The 16620-nt window shown below is 64.3% G+C and overlaps 1 protein-coding gene across 1 annotated transcript in view; it reads right to left on the reverse strand.

Moving 5' to 3' along the window:
* The window catches only part of HSPG2 (heparan sulfate proteoglycan 2), a 192298-nt gene that overhangs the window by 135478 nt on the left and 40200 nt on the right, over positions 1 to 16620 (reverse strand). The window contains exons 3-12 of the mRNA XM_074933957.1: positions 16053 to 16148; positions 14965 to 15024; positions 8173 to 8282; positions 7713 to 7771; positions 7026 to 7186; positions 4357 to 4482; positions 3251 to 3358; positions 1950 to 2240; positions 992 to 1111; positions 97 to 228 (exon numbers count right to left, since the gene is read on the reverse strand). Of these exons, the coding sequence (XP_074790058.1) occupies positions 97 to 228; positions 992 to 1111; positions 1950 to 2240; positions 3251 to 3358; positions 4357 to 4482; positions 7026 to 7186; positions 7713 to 7771; positions 8173 to 8282; positions 14965 to 15024; positions 16053 to 16148 (1263 nt within the window). The remainder of the gene's footprint in view (positions 1 to 96; positions 229 to 991; positions 1112 to 1949; positions 2241 to 3250; positions 3359 to 4356; positions 4483 to 7025; positions 7187 to 7712; positions 7772 to 8172; positions 8283 to 14964; positions 15025 to 16052; positions 16149 to 16620) is intronic.

Genomic DNA, 16620 nt, shown 5'->3' on the forward strand with positions numbered 1-16620 from the left:
CGGAGGGCAGAGACCCCCCTGCCAAGGCAGCTGGCTGAGCCCACCCCTCACCCCCTGGGGGAAAGGCCCCACAGCCCACCCCATGCCTGCACTCACTGCAGCCGACCTCGTCGGAGCGGTCGGGGCAGTCGGCCTCCTCGTCACACTGGTAGCTGGCCGGGATGCAGGTGCGGCTGGACACACAGATGAACTGGTCGGGGCTGCAGGTGTCGCCGGGGCCCTTGGTGGCTGGGGGGCATGCGACGAGGGGGTTAGTGGGCATAAGCCTGCGAATGCTTGGCCATACTCCCCCACCTGACCAGCATCACCCCCTGCCCAGCTGGCATGACCCCCCCGCCTGACCAGCATCGCCCCCTGCCCCCGCCTACCAGCATCCCCCTCATCCCCCCAGCTCAGCCAGGGCCAGGCACATGCACACCGCTGGCCAGCCCCCGCCGAGGACTGTCCCAGTGCCAGCTGGGAAGAGGCGAATCCAGTCGGCACTGGGCCTGGGCCAGCACAGAGCTGAACCCGTGCCCAGCCCACAGGAAGCTGTTACGAGTCTCTGCCAGTAGGTGGCACCCATGGGCACCCTGCTCTCCTCCGCCATCCCACCGGAGGGCAGCAGCTCGGGCTGACCCGGCTTCAGCTGGCGCCGTGTGCGGGTGCAGGCAGCTCCTCTGGCCCCGGGACACAGCGTGCCGGCTGCGTGAGAGGCACCAAGGGGCAAGCCGTGCTCTTCTCCCACGCAGCATCCTCGCCTCGGCCCCAAGCCCCACCAGCCAGAGCCCCCAGCCCCAAGGGTCTCCGGGGAGTCACCAGACGGCTCCATTGCTCCTCCCTGGCCGGCCTCCTTCGCACCCTGGAGGTCAGAGCCACAGCCTGGGCCGTTTCCAGGGGCAGCAGGGAGCAGCCCGGAGCTGTCCTGGGTGCCCTGGGGGCTTCAAGGAGCCAGGCTGGGGAGCTGGGCAGGGCCCGGGGAAGGCAGGGTGGCTCTCGCCGGCACACTTACGGCAGTCCACCTCATCGGAGCCGTCCACACAGTCGTTGTCCCCGTCACACCGCCACAGCTTGAGCGCGCAGTGCCCGTTCCGGCACTTGAACTCGTTGGGCTCGCACGGGGTAGGGGTGTCTGTCAGGCAGGGAGATCCATCAGGGCACGGCCTGGGCCCCGACTGCATCAGCGCTGCCCGTCCCCCCGCACCGTGTCATGGGAGAGACCCTCCCCAGCGCTGCTCCCGTCCCCCAGCGCTGCCCGTCCCCCTGCACCTGCACCGTGTCACGTGACAGACCTGCTCCCCGCGCTGCCCGTCCCCCCGCACTGCCCGTCCCCCTGCACCGTGTCACGGGAGAGACCCTCCCCAGCGCTGCTCCCGTCCCCCCGCGCTGCCCGTCCCCCTGCACCGTGTCACGTGACAGACCCACCCCCAGCGCTGCCCGTCCCCCTGCGCTGCCCGTCCCCCCACACCGTGTCACGGGAGAGACCCTCCCCAGCGCTGCTCCCGTCCCCCCGCGGTGCCCGTCCCCCTGCACCGTGTCACGGGAGAGACCCTCCCCCGCGCTGCCCGTCCCCCCGCACTGCCCGTCCCCCCGCACCGTGTCACAGGAGAGACCCTCCCCAGCGCTGCTCCCGTCCCCCCGCGCTGCCCGTCCCCCTGCACCGTGTCACGGGAGAGACCCTCCCCAGCGCTGCCCGTCCCCCCGCACCGTGTCACAGGAGAGACCCTCCCCAGCGCTGCTCCCGTCCCCCCGCACCGTGTCACGGGAGAGACCCTCCCCAGTGCTGCTCCCGTCCCCCCCGCACCGTGTCACGTGACAGACCCGCCCCCAGCGCTGCACAGGGACCCGATTCCCCAGTAATGATCCGTCAGCCAATTGCGGGAGCCATCCGAGCCGAGGGCCATGTCTGCTAGCCTGGCTGTTCTTTTGCTTCCCCTCCTGGCCCAGTCCAGCCCCCTCACGCCCCCTACCGCAGCTGAGCTCGTCGCTCCCATCCAGGCAGTCCCGCTCGCCGTCGCACAGGTAGTCCCGGGGGATGCACTGCTTGTTGGAGCAGACGGCTTCATCCCGGCGGCAGGGGCGCTGCTCCAGGGGGTGCCGAATCGGCGGGTGCTTGGGGGTGACGAGCCGGGAGGGCGTGGTGGCCGGCACCCTCCTGGTAGTGATCATGGGCGTCGAAGGGGAGGTTATGGGTGTCCGGGTGGTGGCTGGCTGAGCAGTGGTGATGGGCAGGGGTGGGAAGGTCACCACTTCCTGCCGATCTGGGACCAGACAGAGAGAGCATTAGAGACCAGAGAGAAACGGGCTGAGAGCCAGGGCCAGGTGGCAGGGGATCCAGCTCTGGGACCTGAGATCCTGGGCTCGGCCGGGCCAGGCAGGGGATCCAGCCCTTGGATCTGAGATCCTGGGCCAGGCCGGGCTGGGCAGGGGATCCAGTTCTGGGACCTGAGATCCTGGGCCAAGCCAGGCACGGGAACTGGGGATCCAGCCCTGGGATCTGAGATCCTGGGCCAGGCCAGGCCAGGCTGGGGATCCAGCCCTGGGATCTGAGATCTGGGCCAGGCCAGGCTGGGCAGCGGAGCTGGGGATCCAGTCCTGGGATCTGAGATCCTGGGCCAGGCCGGGCAGGGAAGCTGGGGGCAAGGAATCCAGCCCTGAGATCTGAGATCCAGGCCAGGCCAGGCAGAGGAGCTGAGGGCAGGGGATCGTATATCAAAGGCCAGGGACACTAAGGAAGGTATCTGTGATCAGGAGAGCCAGGCTGGCTACCCAGGGTTCAGCTGGAAGGAGGGGCAGCGACCAGGAAGGCAGCCAGGGCATGCAGCGCCGGCAGGCGTGGGATCCAGCCTTAGGGAACGGGGATTCCATGGCCGGGGGGCACAAGACATTACTAGTTCACTCCCATCCAAGCTCAGCTGCCTGGCCTGGGGTCATGGCAGCATGGAGGTCCCACAGCAAGGACTGGCACTGCTGGGCCCTGGGCCCTTTGCTAGCATTGGGATGCCCCTGGCAGTCTGAGGGTGTCCCTGGCACATACACGCTGGGAGGGCTTGTGAGCAGAGCATGCCCATGGGAAGAGCCTTCACAATACACATGCCCCCTCCCCAGCCCACTGGCTTTCCAGCTAGTGCCCAGGCAAGGGGCAGCGCCTGTCTGTGCCCAGGGCTGTCCTGACAGTTGGCCCTTTGGAAGCCTAGGCAAGGGGTGCCCAGCCTCTCCCCCAACGGCAGCGGGTGGCGAGGGAAAGTCCTGGCGCCCCCAGGCTCCCTACCGCAGCCGTGCTCATCGGAGCCGTCCCTGCAGTCAGGGCTGAGGTCGCAGCGGTAGGCCAAGGGCAGGCACTCCCCAGTGCCGCACCGGAACTCCTCGCTGGGGCACTCTGCAGGGGACGGGGGGGCAGGGGGATCAGCTAGTTCCCAAGGCAGCCCCCGCTCTAGGACCACGGGCGCCCGGGAGCTCCTGGCCCCTGCAGCCAGAGGCCTCCAGTTCCCAGGGGTCGAGGCAAGTCCTAGCTCACGAGGCCTCCAGGGCAAGTGCCCCCTCTCAGCTGGGCCAGCCCCACGCTCCCCAGGCCTTGGGGCAGAGGGTCTCGCTCACAGTTACAGGGGTTGTTCTGGATCTGCCATGGCGGCACAGCACGGGCTGAGCCAGGGGTAGACCAGCGCTGGGGGAGCTCGGTCAGGCTGCGCAATCCACTCCCAGGGGCATCGCCTGGGACCAGCTGAGCCCGGGAGACCAGCTTGCTGTGAGCAGTCCCTCCCCCTGCCACCCCACAGGGGTCTGCTCCACTCCAGCTCTGGCCTAGAGCAGGGCAGGCAGAGGGCATGGCCTGGGCAGCAGCGCTCTCTTAGGATCACTGAGGACGGGCAGGGGCTCTACCCAGCACTGGGGGGGCTGGAGCTTCAAGTTCTAACCCCAGCTCTCAAGTTGGCTGCTCTGTGCCTCAGGTTCCCCATCTGCAAAGCACCTTAGGGAGCATGCGGCATAATCCCTCCCACCTCCAAGGTGGGAGAGCCCCTCAACTGGAGGTGCCGGGGGTTTCTTGGGTCTCTACTGCCCATGGCTCCGTGGTCGCAGGGAGGGAGGGAGCTGAGGCCTGGAAGCTGCTGGGAGGTATTTGACCCCACCAGAGCTCCTGAGGGGGGCTCGTGCCAGGATTCCTGGCCCTCTCTGGGCTGGGGGGGCTGGATCTGTGCTGCGAGTGGTTCAGAGGGGAGGAGCTGGTTAGAGGAAGGACATACGCAGGGGGACCACTGCAGGGGAGGGGCTGGCCTGGGAGGATCCAGCCAGGTCCAGGCCACCCAGTCAATGGCCCCGCCCCCTTCAATAGCCCTGCCCCCATCCGTAGCCCCGCCCCTGCCCGTTCCCGGCACCTACCGCAGTCCAGCTCATCCGACATGTCGCGGCAGTCAGGGCGGCGGTCGCAGCGGAACTCCTTCTCGACGCACTCCCCGCTGCGGCAGGCAAACTCCTCCCCAGTGCAGGCACGCACATCCAGGGGCACTGCAACGGGCAGGAGTCAGAGCCACGGGACCCCCAGGCCAGCCGGGGTCAGCGCCGTGGGGGCGAGGGGAGGTGCCACTAGGGCTCCAACCCCTGCGGAAAGCTCCCAGCCCATGGGCCAGGGCTCAAGGTCCAGCCCAGTTCTCTGCTGACCTTGGCCCAGCTAGCTCCCGGGATGGCAAATCCCAGCCGGATGGCTGGAGTTTGCCTGGAGCCCCTTCTCCTCTGCAGGCTCACAGGGGGCTCCCCAGAGCTCCACTCACTGCCACCCCACCCCCAGGGACGCCCTACGCTGCCTCCTCCCGCCTCCCCAGACTCACCCAGCTGCACTGAAATCCCCTCGCTGCCCCCTGCTCACCCCTGCCCAACTGGGCCAGGCATGGGGTGGGATCCAGCACCAGAAACCCGCAAGCTGCATGTTCAGGAAGCAAAACAAGCACTGCACACAGTTAGAGGCAGGCAGCAGGTACACACACCACGGGCCATATGCCATGTGACACACACAGCACATGGCAGAGGCCATGTGGAACACGCCATGTGCACACGCCGCGCGGCTTATGCCTTGGGGCTCACATACTATGCGGCAGACATGCCATCGCACAGGGCCCACCTGCCCACTGCACCTGGTGCATTTGGACTCCTGCCTGGTGGGTCCCTGCACTAACCACCCGCTCTGACCTCGATGAGTCTGCTGGGCTCAGGTGAGGGTGGGTTTGCTCGGGCCTGGGTCTGCAGGGGTCTGGGAGCAGCACAAAATGCAGCCAGCCGGGGGCAGTGCTGTGGAGGCTGCCGGCTCCCCCACTGGAGGTAAGTACCAGTGCTCTGCAATGCCCCCCGGTCAATCTCAGGAGCAGCACAGACAGGCTCCAGAGCTCACCTGGTCCACGAGCGAGGGGAAGGGGGCACTTGTTATTCTCCCCAGAACCCATAAGCCTCACGGGCCCATGCCCATAGTTCCCAGCCCGACAGTGAGGGCCCTGGCATGGCCCTGTGTCTCCTGGTGTGGCAGCACTGGGAAAGCAGCCATTTCCAAGTGCCTGCACAAAGGCGTCGAGCCGCAGGACAGGGTCTGTGCCAGCTGCGGGGGGTGTCACCTGCCAGGGCCCCAGCTGCAGGGCCAACAGCCAGGCATCCGCCAGCGGCACCAGAGCCACGCAAATGGCAGGCCGCCCAAAAACACACCTGGCACAGCACAGCAGGGCGCGGCACAGCGTGGGGAACCTGGAGCCTGTTGCAGGAGCCGATGGGGCATGGCGCAATCCGGGGGGCCCAGCATTGGTCTGTGCTCCTAACACCAGCCGAAGGCAGGCGGGCAGCACCCCACCACGCGGGGTCACAGAGACCCTCCCGGGGGCTGGCAGCTGCCGTGGGAGGGGAAAGGAGATGTTGCGCCCTCTCGCACAGTCCAGACCAGCTCACCCACAGGCTGGGTTTCTGGGATCTTTAATCTCTTTACTGCCAATCACTGGGGCAGGAACTGGGAACCCTGGGTGCTCGGTGGAAGGGCCTGGCACTGGGTGCAGCAGCCAACACCCAGCTCTGGAAGTCTCTTCAGGCCGAAGGTGCCCAATGACAAAACCCTGCATCCAACCAGCTTGTGCCAGTCAGCAGGGGCCCTCTAGGGTGCAAGGGGCTACAGGAAGAGCAGAGGCTGCCCCTGGGGCGCTCCCCCCGCCCCTCCCCTGGCTGCCAGTTGCACTGCAAGGCCTCCAGGTTCTCCCTGCACCTGCCGCCTCACCCTACTCACCTGGCGACTCCCTGGCAATGGGGGGAGGTGGGGTCTGGGCTGCAAGTGAATAGAAGTTTAGAGCCAGGGAGGAAGGGCCCACCAGGCCTAAGCACAGGCCGCCTAAGGAGTGGAGGTCTCTGGCTCAGGGCCACCTGGCTCAGCCCTGGCCAGACAGCAGCTCAGTGGACCAGCCAACACTGCCCTCCCTCCCGCCTGCCCTCCATCTGGCCCCACGGGCAGCAGGGCCATAGCCGCAGCCCCACACAGGGAGCACTGCCCCTAACCTGTTGTCTGGGCTGCCGGCCGACCCTCCCAGCAGAGCGGCCCCCGCTGTGCCGGGCGCCAGGTTCCAGCCGGGTTTGCTGGGCCTGGGCAGGGGAGCAGACAGGCTAGGGAGTCCAGAGTGAGACCACGGCACCCGGGCAACACAGTGACTGCAGACAGACCGATGGACACAGCCCATGGATGCCCAGGGAGCAGTCCGGTTCTATAGGACAGCGACCAGAACCAGTCCTGTCCTGTCCACGCAGGCCAGGCCAATCTGTCCCAGGCCCTCTGAGCCACTGTGGGGTGAACCACACAGACAGACCGGCCTTGGGCCCATACCATGCCCATCGCGGGCACAGGCCCCACCCCGCACTTAGTCTGCCAGTCGCCAGGGCTCAGCTGCTGGGGAGGGGGCCTCCTGCATGCCCAGGATCTGTTCTAAACACTCTGGCAAGCTGCTGCCCCCCGACCCCAGGCCCCCTTGGCGCACTCCAACAGCGCCCAGGGCACTGACCCCGGCTGGGGGTCCGGGCAGGGCCTCGCTCACCTTCCCCAAGGCGCCGGAACTGGAAGCCCTGCGTGGAGGTGACATAGGAGGCAATGGAGCCGCTCCGGATGACGGAGTAGAGCACCTCACGGATCTCCCCCTCGTCCAGGTTCCCCTCTGAGCCCACATCCAGCTCCACAAAGACACAGCCGTCGATTTCCCTGGGGAGAGCGGGGCCAGGGCTGAATCGGGGGAGGTGTGCATGTGTGCTCCGGCCACTGCTCCGCACTGGATGGAAGTAGATTCCCCTGTGTGCGTGGGTCTCCCAATTGGGATCCACCAGTCTCGTGTGTTCCCAGTTACCTCCCCCTCTACAGATAATAAAAATCCTGCTACGGCTGCGCTAATGGGGCTGCTCCTTTCGCTCCCATGCTCAGGCCTGTTTGAAACAGCTGCAGCCTGCGGGAGGAACAGAGCCGTGACCCCCGCCCATCCCTCGCAATGTCTCCGGCTGTGGAAGGCGGCGCGGGGTGGGGTGTCCTCTCTTTGGGCATGGTGTGCGACTCCCCATGCACACTTTGGACCCTGGCGCAGGGTGCTTGGGGCACAGCCGTGCAGGGCGTGATGCTGACAGCTGGGAAAGTGCCAGCTCTCAGAGATAAATGCCCCAGGCCCAGGGGAACAGGGGACAGAAGGGCCTCCATTGCCCTCCCCACCCCGCGGCACTGTCAGGGGCACCTCACTCACTTGATGAACACCACGCTGACCACCTGCTCCCCGCCAATCTTGTAGTACTCGGACTCCAGCTGGGGAGAGAGGCAGAGAGAGCATCAGCAAGCGATACCCCATGGCCGGGGGAGGCAGGGGGCGAATCCCGCAGGCAGCATGGCCTAGTAGTGAGCGCAGGGCACCATGAGCCAAGCTGCTGAGGTTCTTCACCTGACCCAGCCATCGGCTCCAGGCCCTTCCCCCACTCCAGTTTGCCCATCTATCCTAGGGACAGTGACCCTGCCTGGAAAGGGCCTTGGGGCCCGGTGGGCTACGCCCACTAGAGACTGAAGCCCCTTGCGCCCAGGCTGGGCAGCCGGGGCCGACAGACCTCTGTAGTGCCGAGCAGGGGGCAGGGTTACTGCTGAGTCTGGGAGCAGCAGGGGCCAGCTTCCAGGGAGCTCTCTGGGCAGGGCCAGGTGGCAGGGTCAGGGCTCACCGTATCCACCACGGCCTCCGAAACCTCCCGGAACTCCTCCGAATTGGCATCGTCTAGGCGAGGGCTGTAGTCGATGGACTGGGTGAAATTCACCAGAGCGCGGAAGTAGACTGGGCATGTGGAGAAGAGAGACGGCCAGCGTGAGAGCAGGGCGCAGCTGAGCAGGGAGAACCAGCTCTAGGGCCTCTGCACCGACCAGCTTTACTGGCTACCTCCAGGGATCACCTTGCCCAGCCCTGTAATGCAGCCACCTCTGGGGTGGGTTGCTACAGCCACATGACAACACAGTGCAACCGTTAGGACAGGAAGTGAGGAAGACTACGGTGTCCAGCTGAAACCTGCAGGACCCTGGGACACCAGAAGGCCCCTCGCTGGGTTAGGACCTGCCAGGCCAATGGAGCCAACACCCTTATTCTGCCAAAAAGAGCCAAGGGGTCATTAATGACCAGAAGGGGACACGACCTGGCTGTGCACCTTGTGCAGCGCAGCGCCCCCTGGTGCTGTGCTGAGGCACTGGCTCTAGCACTGACTGTGGTGGGAGAGCGCCCCCTACCGAGCCCCCAACACTGCCCCCAGCAGCACAGCGCCTCCCTCCCAGTGTGACATTTGCCCAACCTAGGCGGTTCCCACCTCGACCAGCTGGGACCCCCTGGGACGACGGCAGGGCAGCGGGTGGCACTGGGGAGCCCTCCCTCAGGAGTTGGCCTCCCATGCGGGCAGAGAGAGCAGAGCCCTGATCATCTCCCCAGGGGCAGGCTCCACTGACGGTGGGGTGGGGTGGTGGGGGCAGGCTCAGCCTGGCTCCCGGCTGGGAAAATCCTCAGCCCCCTTTGCAAGGCCATCTGCACCATCCAGTGACAGCCAGCCCCGAAGGAGTCCGTGCCACAGGGGCTGGGCCCAGGTGGGAGCTCTGGGCCGGGGGGAGGGGTCTGTGGAGTCCTGCTAACTGCACCCCCGAGCTTCACACGCCTGCCGTGCCAGGAGCAGCCCCTGGCTCCCTGCATCAGGCTGCGGCTGCCAGAGCTCATCCCCCGCTCGCAGCTGCCCTGCGTCCAGCCCCGCAGGGGCCCCTCCCCAGCACCAGCTGCTCAGCTCCTTGCAGTGAGTAAACAGCAGCCCCACTCACCACCTCCCCCAGCTCCTGCAGACAGGCCAGACACCACACAGCTCCCCCACAGGACAGCTGCTCCCAGGCCAAGGAGTCCCTGCAGCCTGACCCCCAGCACCGGAGTCCCAGGGGCAGGGTGGGAGCTCCTCCGGCATGTGGTTGCGCTCTGACTGGGCCTCTGGGCTCTGCCCACAGGGATCACCCAGCTGAGGGCAGCACTGGCTTGGTCTCCCTGAGCTGGCTCTCTGGGGCAAACACCCTAGGGTGTGGGGCCGAGGGGGCACACAGCCCGGCCTTGTCAGAGAGGAGAGAGAGGCTGTGCCAGGGAAGTTACTATGCCCTGCCCTGCCCACACGCTCCACAGTGCCTTGTCAGGTATCCGTAACACAGTCCCAGGCCCACCACACGCAGTGGTGACGCACCCATGGCCACCAGGGAGAAACTGGGCCCTGCCTGCTTCAGATGCCCCAGCTTGGGGTCTGACACTGGCAAACTACCCCCCAGGTACATGGCAGAGCTGGACAATCTACCCCGCTCTTCTCCAAGGAGAAAAAGGCCTGGCATGGGAGACTGGACTCCTGGGTTCTATTTCCTGTTCGGGAAGGGAGTAGGGACTAGTGGGTTAGAACTGGGGGGCTTGGAGCCAGAGCTCCTGAGTTCTTTATCCTGCTTTGGGAAGACTGTGCTCCCGCTGGAATTCTGTGCCATTGCGCAATGCAGAATTAATGTTCCCCACAGAATTTTTTTTTCATGCAGAATTTGTGATTTCAACCAAAATGCTTCCTTTCTCCTCGTGTCTAACCCTAGCTGTGCTGCCCTCCCTCCTACATTTGGGGGGTCTACCGAGTTCGCAGCCATGAAAATTGCATCACAGACCGTGAAATCTGGTCTCCCCAGCGAAATCTGGTCTCCAGCCTCCCAGCTCTGAAGGCAGCACTGCTGCTAGCAACAGCAGAAAATGAAGGGTGGCGAGCAGCCACCGCTCTGCCTCCAGCTGTCCTCTCGCTGTCTTGTTACAGACGCACGTGCTGACTGGTATTTTGAAATAAATTACCAAAATAATTGAAACTGGCCTGATTATTTAGTTTTATTTTGATAAATAAAATATGCAGAATTTTGAAATATTGTGCATATAATTTTTAATTTTTTGGCACAGAATTCCCCATGGAGTAGAGAGCGGAGTCGAGTGGGGGTGGGCTAGGGGGTCAGTGCTCCTGGGTTCTGCTTGGGGAGGGAAGTAGGACTGAGTGGATTAGAGCTGGGGAGGGTTGAAGTCAGATTCCTGGGTTTTATTCGCAGTCCTGCAACTGGGTGAATTCCTTCCCCCGAGGTGCCTTACTTTGCCCTCTATAAAGTGGGGAGAAGGATCCTGACCTGCTGGGGAGGTTGTGCAGAGCTCTGAGATCCTGGCAGGGATGGGGCAGGGTTGTTGCTGTGCCCACTGGCGCTGCCTGCCCCTAGCTTGGTTCACCCCATGGAAGTGGGCGGCCTGTCTGCAAGGAGAGTCTGTTTCCTGCCCACTAGCATGGGGGCTGGGGTGTCAGCAGGACAGCTGCAGGGTACTGGAACCAGCCGGGGGCAGGGCATGGGGGGCCAGATGAGGCTTCTCGCTATCCAAGGGGCTGGGAAGGATGGAGATGGGCCCTATGCATGGGGCAGGGGCCCCTTTCAGAACGCAGCAGCTCCCCTGCAGCTGGCCAGTCAGTCCCCAACCCTTCCCAGGTGCCCCCCAGCAGCCTGGGAGAGCCAGAGTCTCCTGCAGGCTGGATGGAGCTGCTCAAGGGCTGCTCCCTGGGGTGATGCCTTGTAATGTTGGCTCACAGGCCCGCACACAGAGCCAGCAGTCTCCCCACGTTCCAGGGCTGCTTCTGCTCCCAGCCACGCCCTTCCCAGGCACGGGAGAGGCCGTGCCACCAGCACCAGAGAGGGCAGTGCCAGAGAGCACTTGGGGCTAGGGGTGGTGGCCCTGCCTGAAGACGGGGGCTTCCCCCATTTGCAGCGAGGTGCTGCCATTCCCTGCCCAGGTGCCCCTCCCAGAGCCCAGGGAACACAAGGGCACTTGTCAAGCACACAAAGAGCCCATTGAAAGTGCCTGTGAGCACGGGGATGGCGGGCAGCCAGGGGGTGGGGTCGCCCCTCACACCCTGCCCTCCAGCACAGCTCACCCCAAAGAGCGCAGCCAGGCGGCCACCAGGAAACAGCCCTTCCTCAACTCAGGAGGAGGGCGCATGCGGCTCACACTACAAAGCCCCTTTTCTTGCAGCGTCGGGGATGGGGGTTCATCCTGGAGCCGGCAACGCGCATCACTGGGCCTCGCTAACTACCACCAGCCCAGAGCCCAGCTCTCTGCTTGGCCACTGCTCTGCTTCTGCCAGCCCCTCAGCCTGGCCTCAGACAGGGTGATGCTCCAGCCCTCCTGCCAGGGAGCTGGGACCTCGTCACATGGGACATTTAATTCCTGCAGACGCCCTGGGACCGGCACTGGGTGGTCGCTCTCCAAGGTGGGTCCCAGCCCCCATAGCTGGCGCCAGGGCCACAGGGTGAGCCCAGGGCGTGGCTGGCTCCGGCCTCCATGGCTTCTAGAAGGCCAGATGCTGACATGCTGCTCAGCGGCCTGCGGGGACAGGGATTTCACTTGGGTGCCTCGTGGGGAGGTGGCCCCCTTCTCCCAACCAGCGCCAGGACTGACACCGAGCTGGGCCTGCTGGCCAGCTCCACAAGGCCTGCTGGCCAGCGTGACATTCTGGCCTGGAGCCCCCTACCACCCGCAGGACCGGTGCAGCACTATCAGGGTCAGGGCGAGCTGCCCTCCCACATTGCCCTGCCAATGTGCCCCAGGGTGCCCCTCCAGGGCCCATTGACCAGGGGAGGGACTGAATGTCTTTTCCAGCCCAGGAATCCGAGAAAGCAGTGCCAGGGACCAGACGCTTTCTAGTAAAACCCATCCTGCCCTGGGTCTCTCTGCAGCAGGTCCCAGGGCTCAGCCATGTCCCTCGCAGCAGGTATGGCCCTGGCCCTTAGCCTCCAAGCTCACTGCACCTGGGCCATAGGCTCAGGAGGGCAGCTTCAGCCCTGCCCCAGCTGGGTGTGTGCCCTTGTCAGCCCCACTGGCTACCCATGGGCATCTGGGCACAAGAGCGAGAATTCAAGGGCTTTCACGTCAGACTGTGCAGCTCTCTGGCTGTACAAAAGCAGGATTGAGCACATGGGGGGTGCACACAGGGTTAAAATGAGAGTGGGCAAGCAGAGGGTGCCCATGGGAAGCCTTGCACCAGCAACACTGACCTACAAACATGCCCAATGGCCCCAGGCAAAAGCCCAAAGAATTGTGCCCACAACCCCCAGTGCCCGGCATCGGCAGGTGCAGCCACGTGCACATGGCTGGGGCTCCGTTTGTAGCCCAGGCACTGGGAGTGGCGTGCTGGGGGGCCCTGGCTCTGGCTCTGGCTCAGCCCTGGGCTGGAGAGCAGCCTGCTGCAGGAAGCCCAGCCTGCTCCCTGGCTGCCCCAGCAGCCACTCGTCCTCCTTTTAAGGAGCCCTCGGTTCTCAGCTGCGCTTTGTTTGCACTTGGCTGGGGAGGGAGATGGAAAAAATGCCTCCGGCTGCGGAGCCCTCAGCTTCCTGCTGCTGCGTCCGGCGCCAGCTGAGCCACCCCTCCCGGGCGCCCGCTCCGGGCTGCACGGGGCTGGGGGCTCCTGGGACAGACCTGGCTCACCATGACCTGGGGGAAGGCAGAGTCTGCCTTGGAAATCACTCCCTCCCCCCCCCCGGGCACTGCATGGATGGCCCACTGCCTCGCCACACGGTGCCTGGGACCTCTGGAGCTGATAGCAGAAGCCAGCCCAGCCCTGGGCAGGCTGCTCTCGTGAGGCAGGGCACGTGGGGGGTGACACACCCAGCCCGGCACTCGCGCTCAGCACAGACCCTGGGGCTCTCCAGCGCTCCAAGCTCGCTGCCCTGGGGAGACCTCTGAGCTCATGAGCCCAGGAATGCCCTTGGCAGGGGGCAGGGTAGCCGTGGTATTACCCAGCTCACACACAGGGGCTGTGTCCCAGAATCAGGATCAGGGCCAGGAGGCAGGTGGTGCCCCAGCATGCCCACGCCACCAGGGGAGACGGTCCGGCCATGTGACGTGGCCACAACAGTGCAACGTGCCCTTTGCCTGTGAAGACAAAGGCCCAGGGGACAGAGAGCCCCTCTACACGGCAAGGGGAATCCAGCCTCAGCGCCGGGACGAGGTCAGCAAATTGCAGTGAGCTTGGGGTGAGCAATAAGAGTGACGGGGGGTCGCCTGATAGGGAGAGACGGAAGGAGCTGGAGCTGGCCAGCCTGGCAAGGGAATGGGCTGGGGAGGCCAACGGTGTCCTGGGTGGGAGCTGGGGGCACAGTGCCCTGATCCCCTGCAGCACTGAGCTGTGCAGCGATGGTTTCTACTCTCCCCTCTCCTGGCTGCCGTCTGAGCACCTGGTAGCTCTGACTGCTCACCACGTTCTCCGCCCCTCGCCCTAGCAGCCAGATGAGCACCAGGCCTCTCTCCTTTTACACAGCAGCCAATGGCGCCATCCTACAAGGGCGCTGGGGGGGGAGGGAGAGCTCAGTGGTTTGAGCATTGGCCTGCTAAACCCAGAGTTGTGAGTTCAATCCTTGAGGGGGCCATTTGGGATCTGGGGCAAAAATTGGGGATTGGTCCTGCTTTGAGCAGGGGGTTAGACTAGATGATCTCCTGAGGTCCCTCCCAACCCTGATATTCTATGATTCTATGATTCAGGCAGAGCTCGGACTAGATCTTAACGTCACGTCCATGCTCCCTTCCAGAGCCACTGACCGAACCCAGGAGTCCTGATCGCGACCATTCCACATGCAGCCCCCTGGCTAGCAACTGAGCCACAGAGGGGCAGCTACTCCTGGAGCTCAAGGACTGGGGCTAGGAAGGCTCAGGGTTCCAGCGTGCCAGCGACCCACAATGGAGAGATCTGCCAACTGGGGTAGAAAATAAACAACCCAGCCTTGCAGCGAGGGAACCGGCTCTGCTGCTAACAGCCAGGCAGCCTGTCCCTGATGGGGTGGCCCTGGTGCCCCACACTGCGACCTGCTCCCGCAGGCGGGATGCTGCTGCCCCAAGATGCAATGGAACCACAGGGCTGGGGTGGGCAGGCTCCATCTCAGCTGTTTTTCAACAGAAAACTCTGGTTTCGACTAAATGAAATTTTTCACAAGTAGCGTCAGCTGCCTGCAGAACAGGATTTTTTGTCCAAAATCCCGAAAACCACAACAGTTCAATTTGGAGAGGCTGACACGGTGCTGCCTGAGAATTGTAGTTCGCATGCTTCGTTGTTCCCATTCTCCTCTATGGGCCAGCTCCCTAGCTGGACTACAGCTCCCATGATGCACCATGGCTAGGGACTCCCATGTCGCACAGCCTCTCTGCACTAGGAGGGAAGACCACAGTGCATCATGGGAGCTATAGTCCGACCAGGGGACCTGGCCTATAGAGGAGAACTGGAGCTTGAGAGAGCTGAACCATAACTCCCATGAGGCATTGTGGCAGCAATTCTGAATCCAAATATTTTGGCATTCACATTTTTATCAACATGCTGAAGTTTTTTATTGACCTCCCCACCCCAGCTAGCCCAGCCTGCGCCCCCTCCCCACACACAGCCTGGGCCCCCAAGCCCTTCACTTACTGAGGGGGGCCTCATCGTCCGGGTCAGCCACAGTCATACCTGCCAGATGGGGCTGCCCTGCTGCACCCGGTTGAGCAGGAGGAGGGAGAAGATGGAGGATGGAGAGGGACAGGACAGGAGAGAAAAAAGAGAGAAACATGGGCAGTTACTGACAGAGAAGAAAGAGCTACAGCCAAGGTCATGCAGGGCCAGAGCCAGCAACCCAAGAGAAAGGCCCAACGCTACCGCTAAGCAGAAGAGGAGAGCCCCAGCCCTGACCTGAAACCAAGGCCATCACTGCCGCACATGCTGCCTCCAATCGTCATCGCCACACAGTGCCATGCTGCCTCCTGCCACCACTGCCACACAGTGCCACGCTGCCTCCAACCATCATCGCCACACAGTGCCATGCTGCCACCTGCCACCACTGCCACACAGTGTCATGCTGCCTCCTGCCACCACTGCCACACAGTGCCACGCTGCCACCTGCCACCACTGCCGCACAGTGTCACGCTGCATCCTGCCACCACTGCCACACAGGGCCACGCTGCCTCCTACCACCACCGCTACACAGTGGCACGCTGCCTCCTACCACCACCAAGCCATGGCCCTCATGGCCCCAGCAGCCAACCCTGCCTCTCTGTTATACTTGCACCCCAGCCCCACCCCCGCTGCCTCCCCCTGCCCCTCTCCCTTGCTTGTGCCACCCATGAATGGAGGCCATGCCCCAGGCAAGGGGCAGGGATATGCCCGCTCACACCCATCCTGGGTAACTCCCCTGGGGTCAGAATGGATCCAGGCCTCATGATACCCCCACCTCCCTCCACACTCGGCTTAGACTCTCCCACAGGCCCCAGGCAAACAGGCAGCGTCGTCGGGCCTGTTACAAGCTGCCCAGCCCAGCCCAGCCGGGGCGAGTGAGCACTATTTGTGATGCACTGCATGCTGGGGAAGGCAGAGCAGCCCCTCAGAGCTGCCATCCAGACTTCCCAGCCCTGGGCACACCCATGACTTGCCAGCCCATTGGTGCCCACCACCAGGAAGCTGGGCCACTGTGTTGCTGCTCTTTGGTTGCAGTTTCGGCCCCGCCCCCCAGCTCCACCCCTTACCCATTGGCAAGAGCGTGACGCTCGGCGTCCGGCTGGTGGACAGCGGCACGTCGGGCAGCGCAATCCCACTGCCGTTCTCCCCGCTGCCGTTGCCATCTGGAATGGAAGCAGACAGAACAGGGGCCATGAGCTGCAGCCGCGGTGTGGGGCTCCTGGCAGCACCAGCTCCCCAGGGTTGGCTAGGTCAGGGCCAGTCACGCCAGCGAGGAAAGGACCAAGCCCCATGCAGGGTTCCAGGCCCATCTCCCTGGCACTGAATACCCACCCCTCTTGTGAGGGAAGGCCTGGGGACCCACGGGCCACGGCCAGGCTGCTGTGGAGCTGGCCTGGTAAAAGTGGCACCTTCTTACTCAGCTCCCTGCCTGGAGGAGCAAGACCCAGAGTAGGGATACTGGGCAACAGTCGCGCTCGGAGCTGGTAACACCCAGGGACAGTGCTGTGCAAACGGAGCAGGTGCCCGTCTTGTTCTCCCCCGGAACACTCCCTCCGGCTCGCAGGCCACAGCCCAGCTCCCCCTCAGGACTGCCCGTTATTGCCACGGGCATGGCGCCAGTTCACGAGCGCATGC

The sequence above is a fragment of the Natator depressus genome, chromosome 18, assembly GCF_965152275.1.
Source record: "Natator depressus isolate rNatDep1 chromosome 18, rNatDep2.hap1, whole genome shotgun sequence".
Lineage (NCBI taxonomy): Eukaryota > Metazoa > Chordata > Testudines > Cheloniidae > Natator > Natator depressus.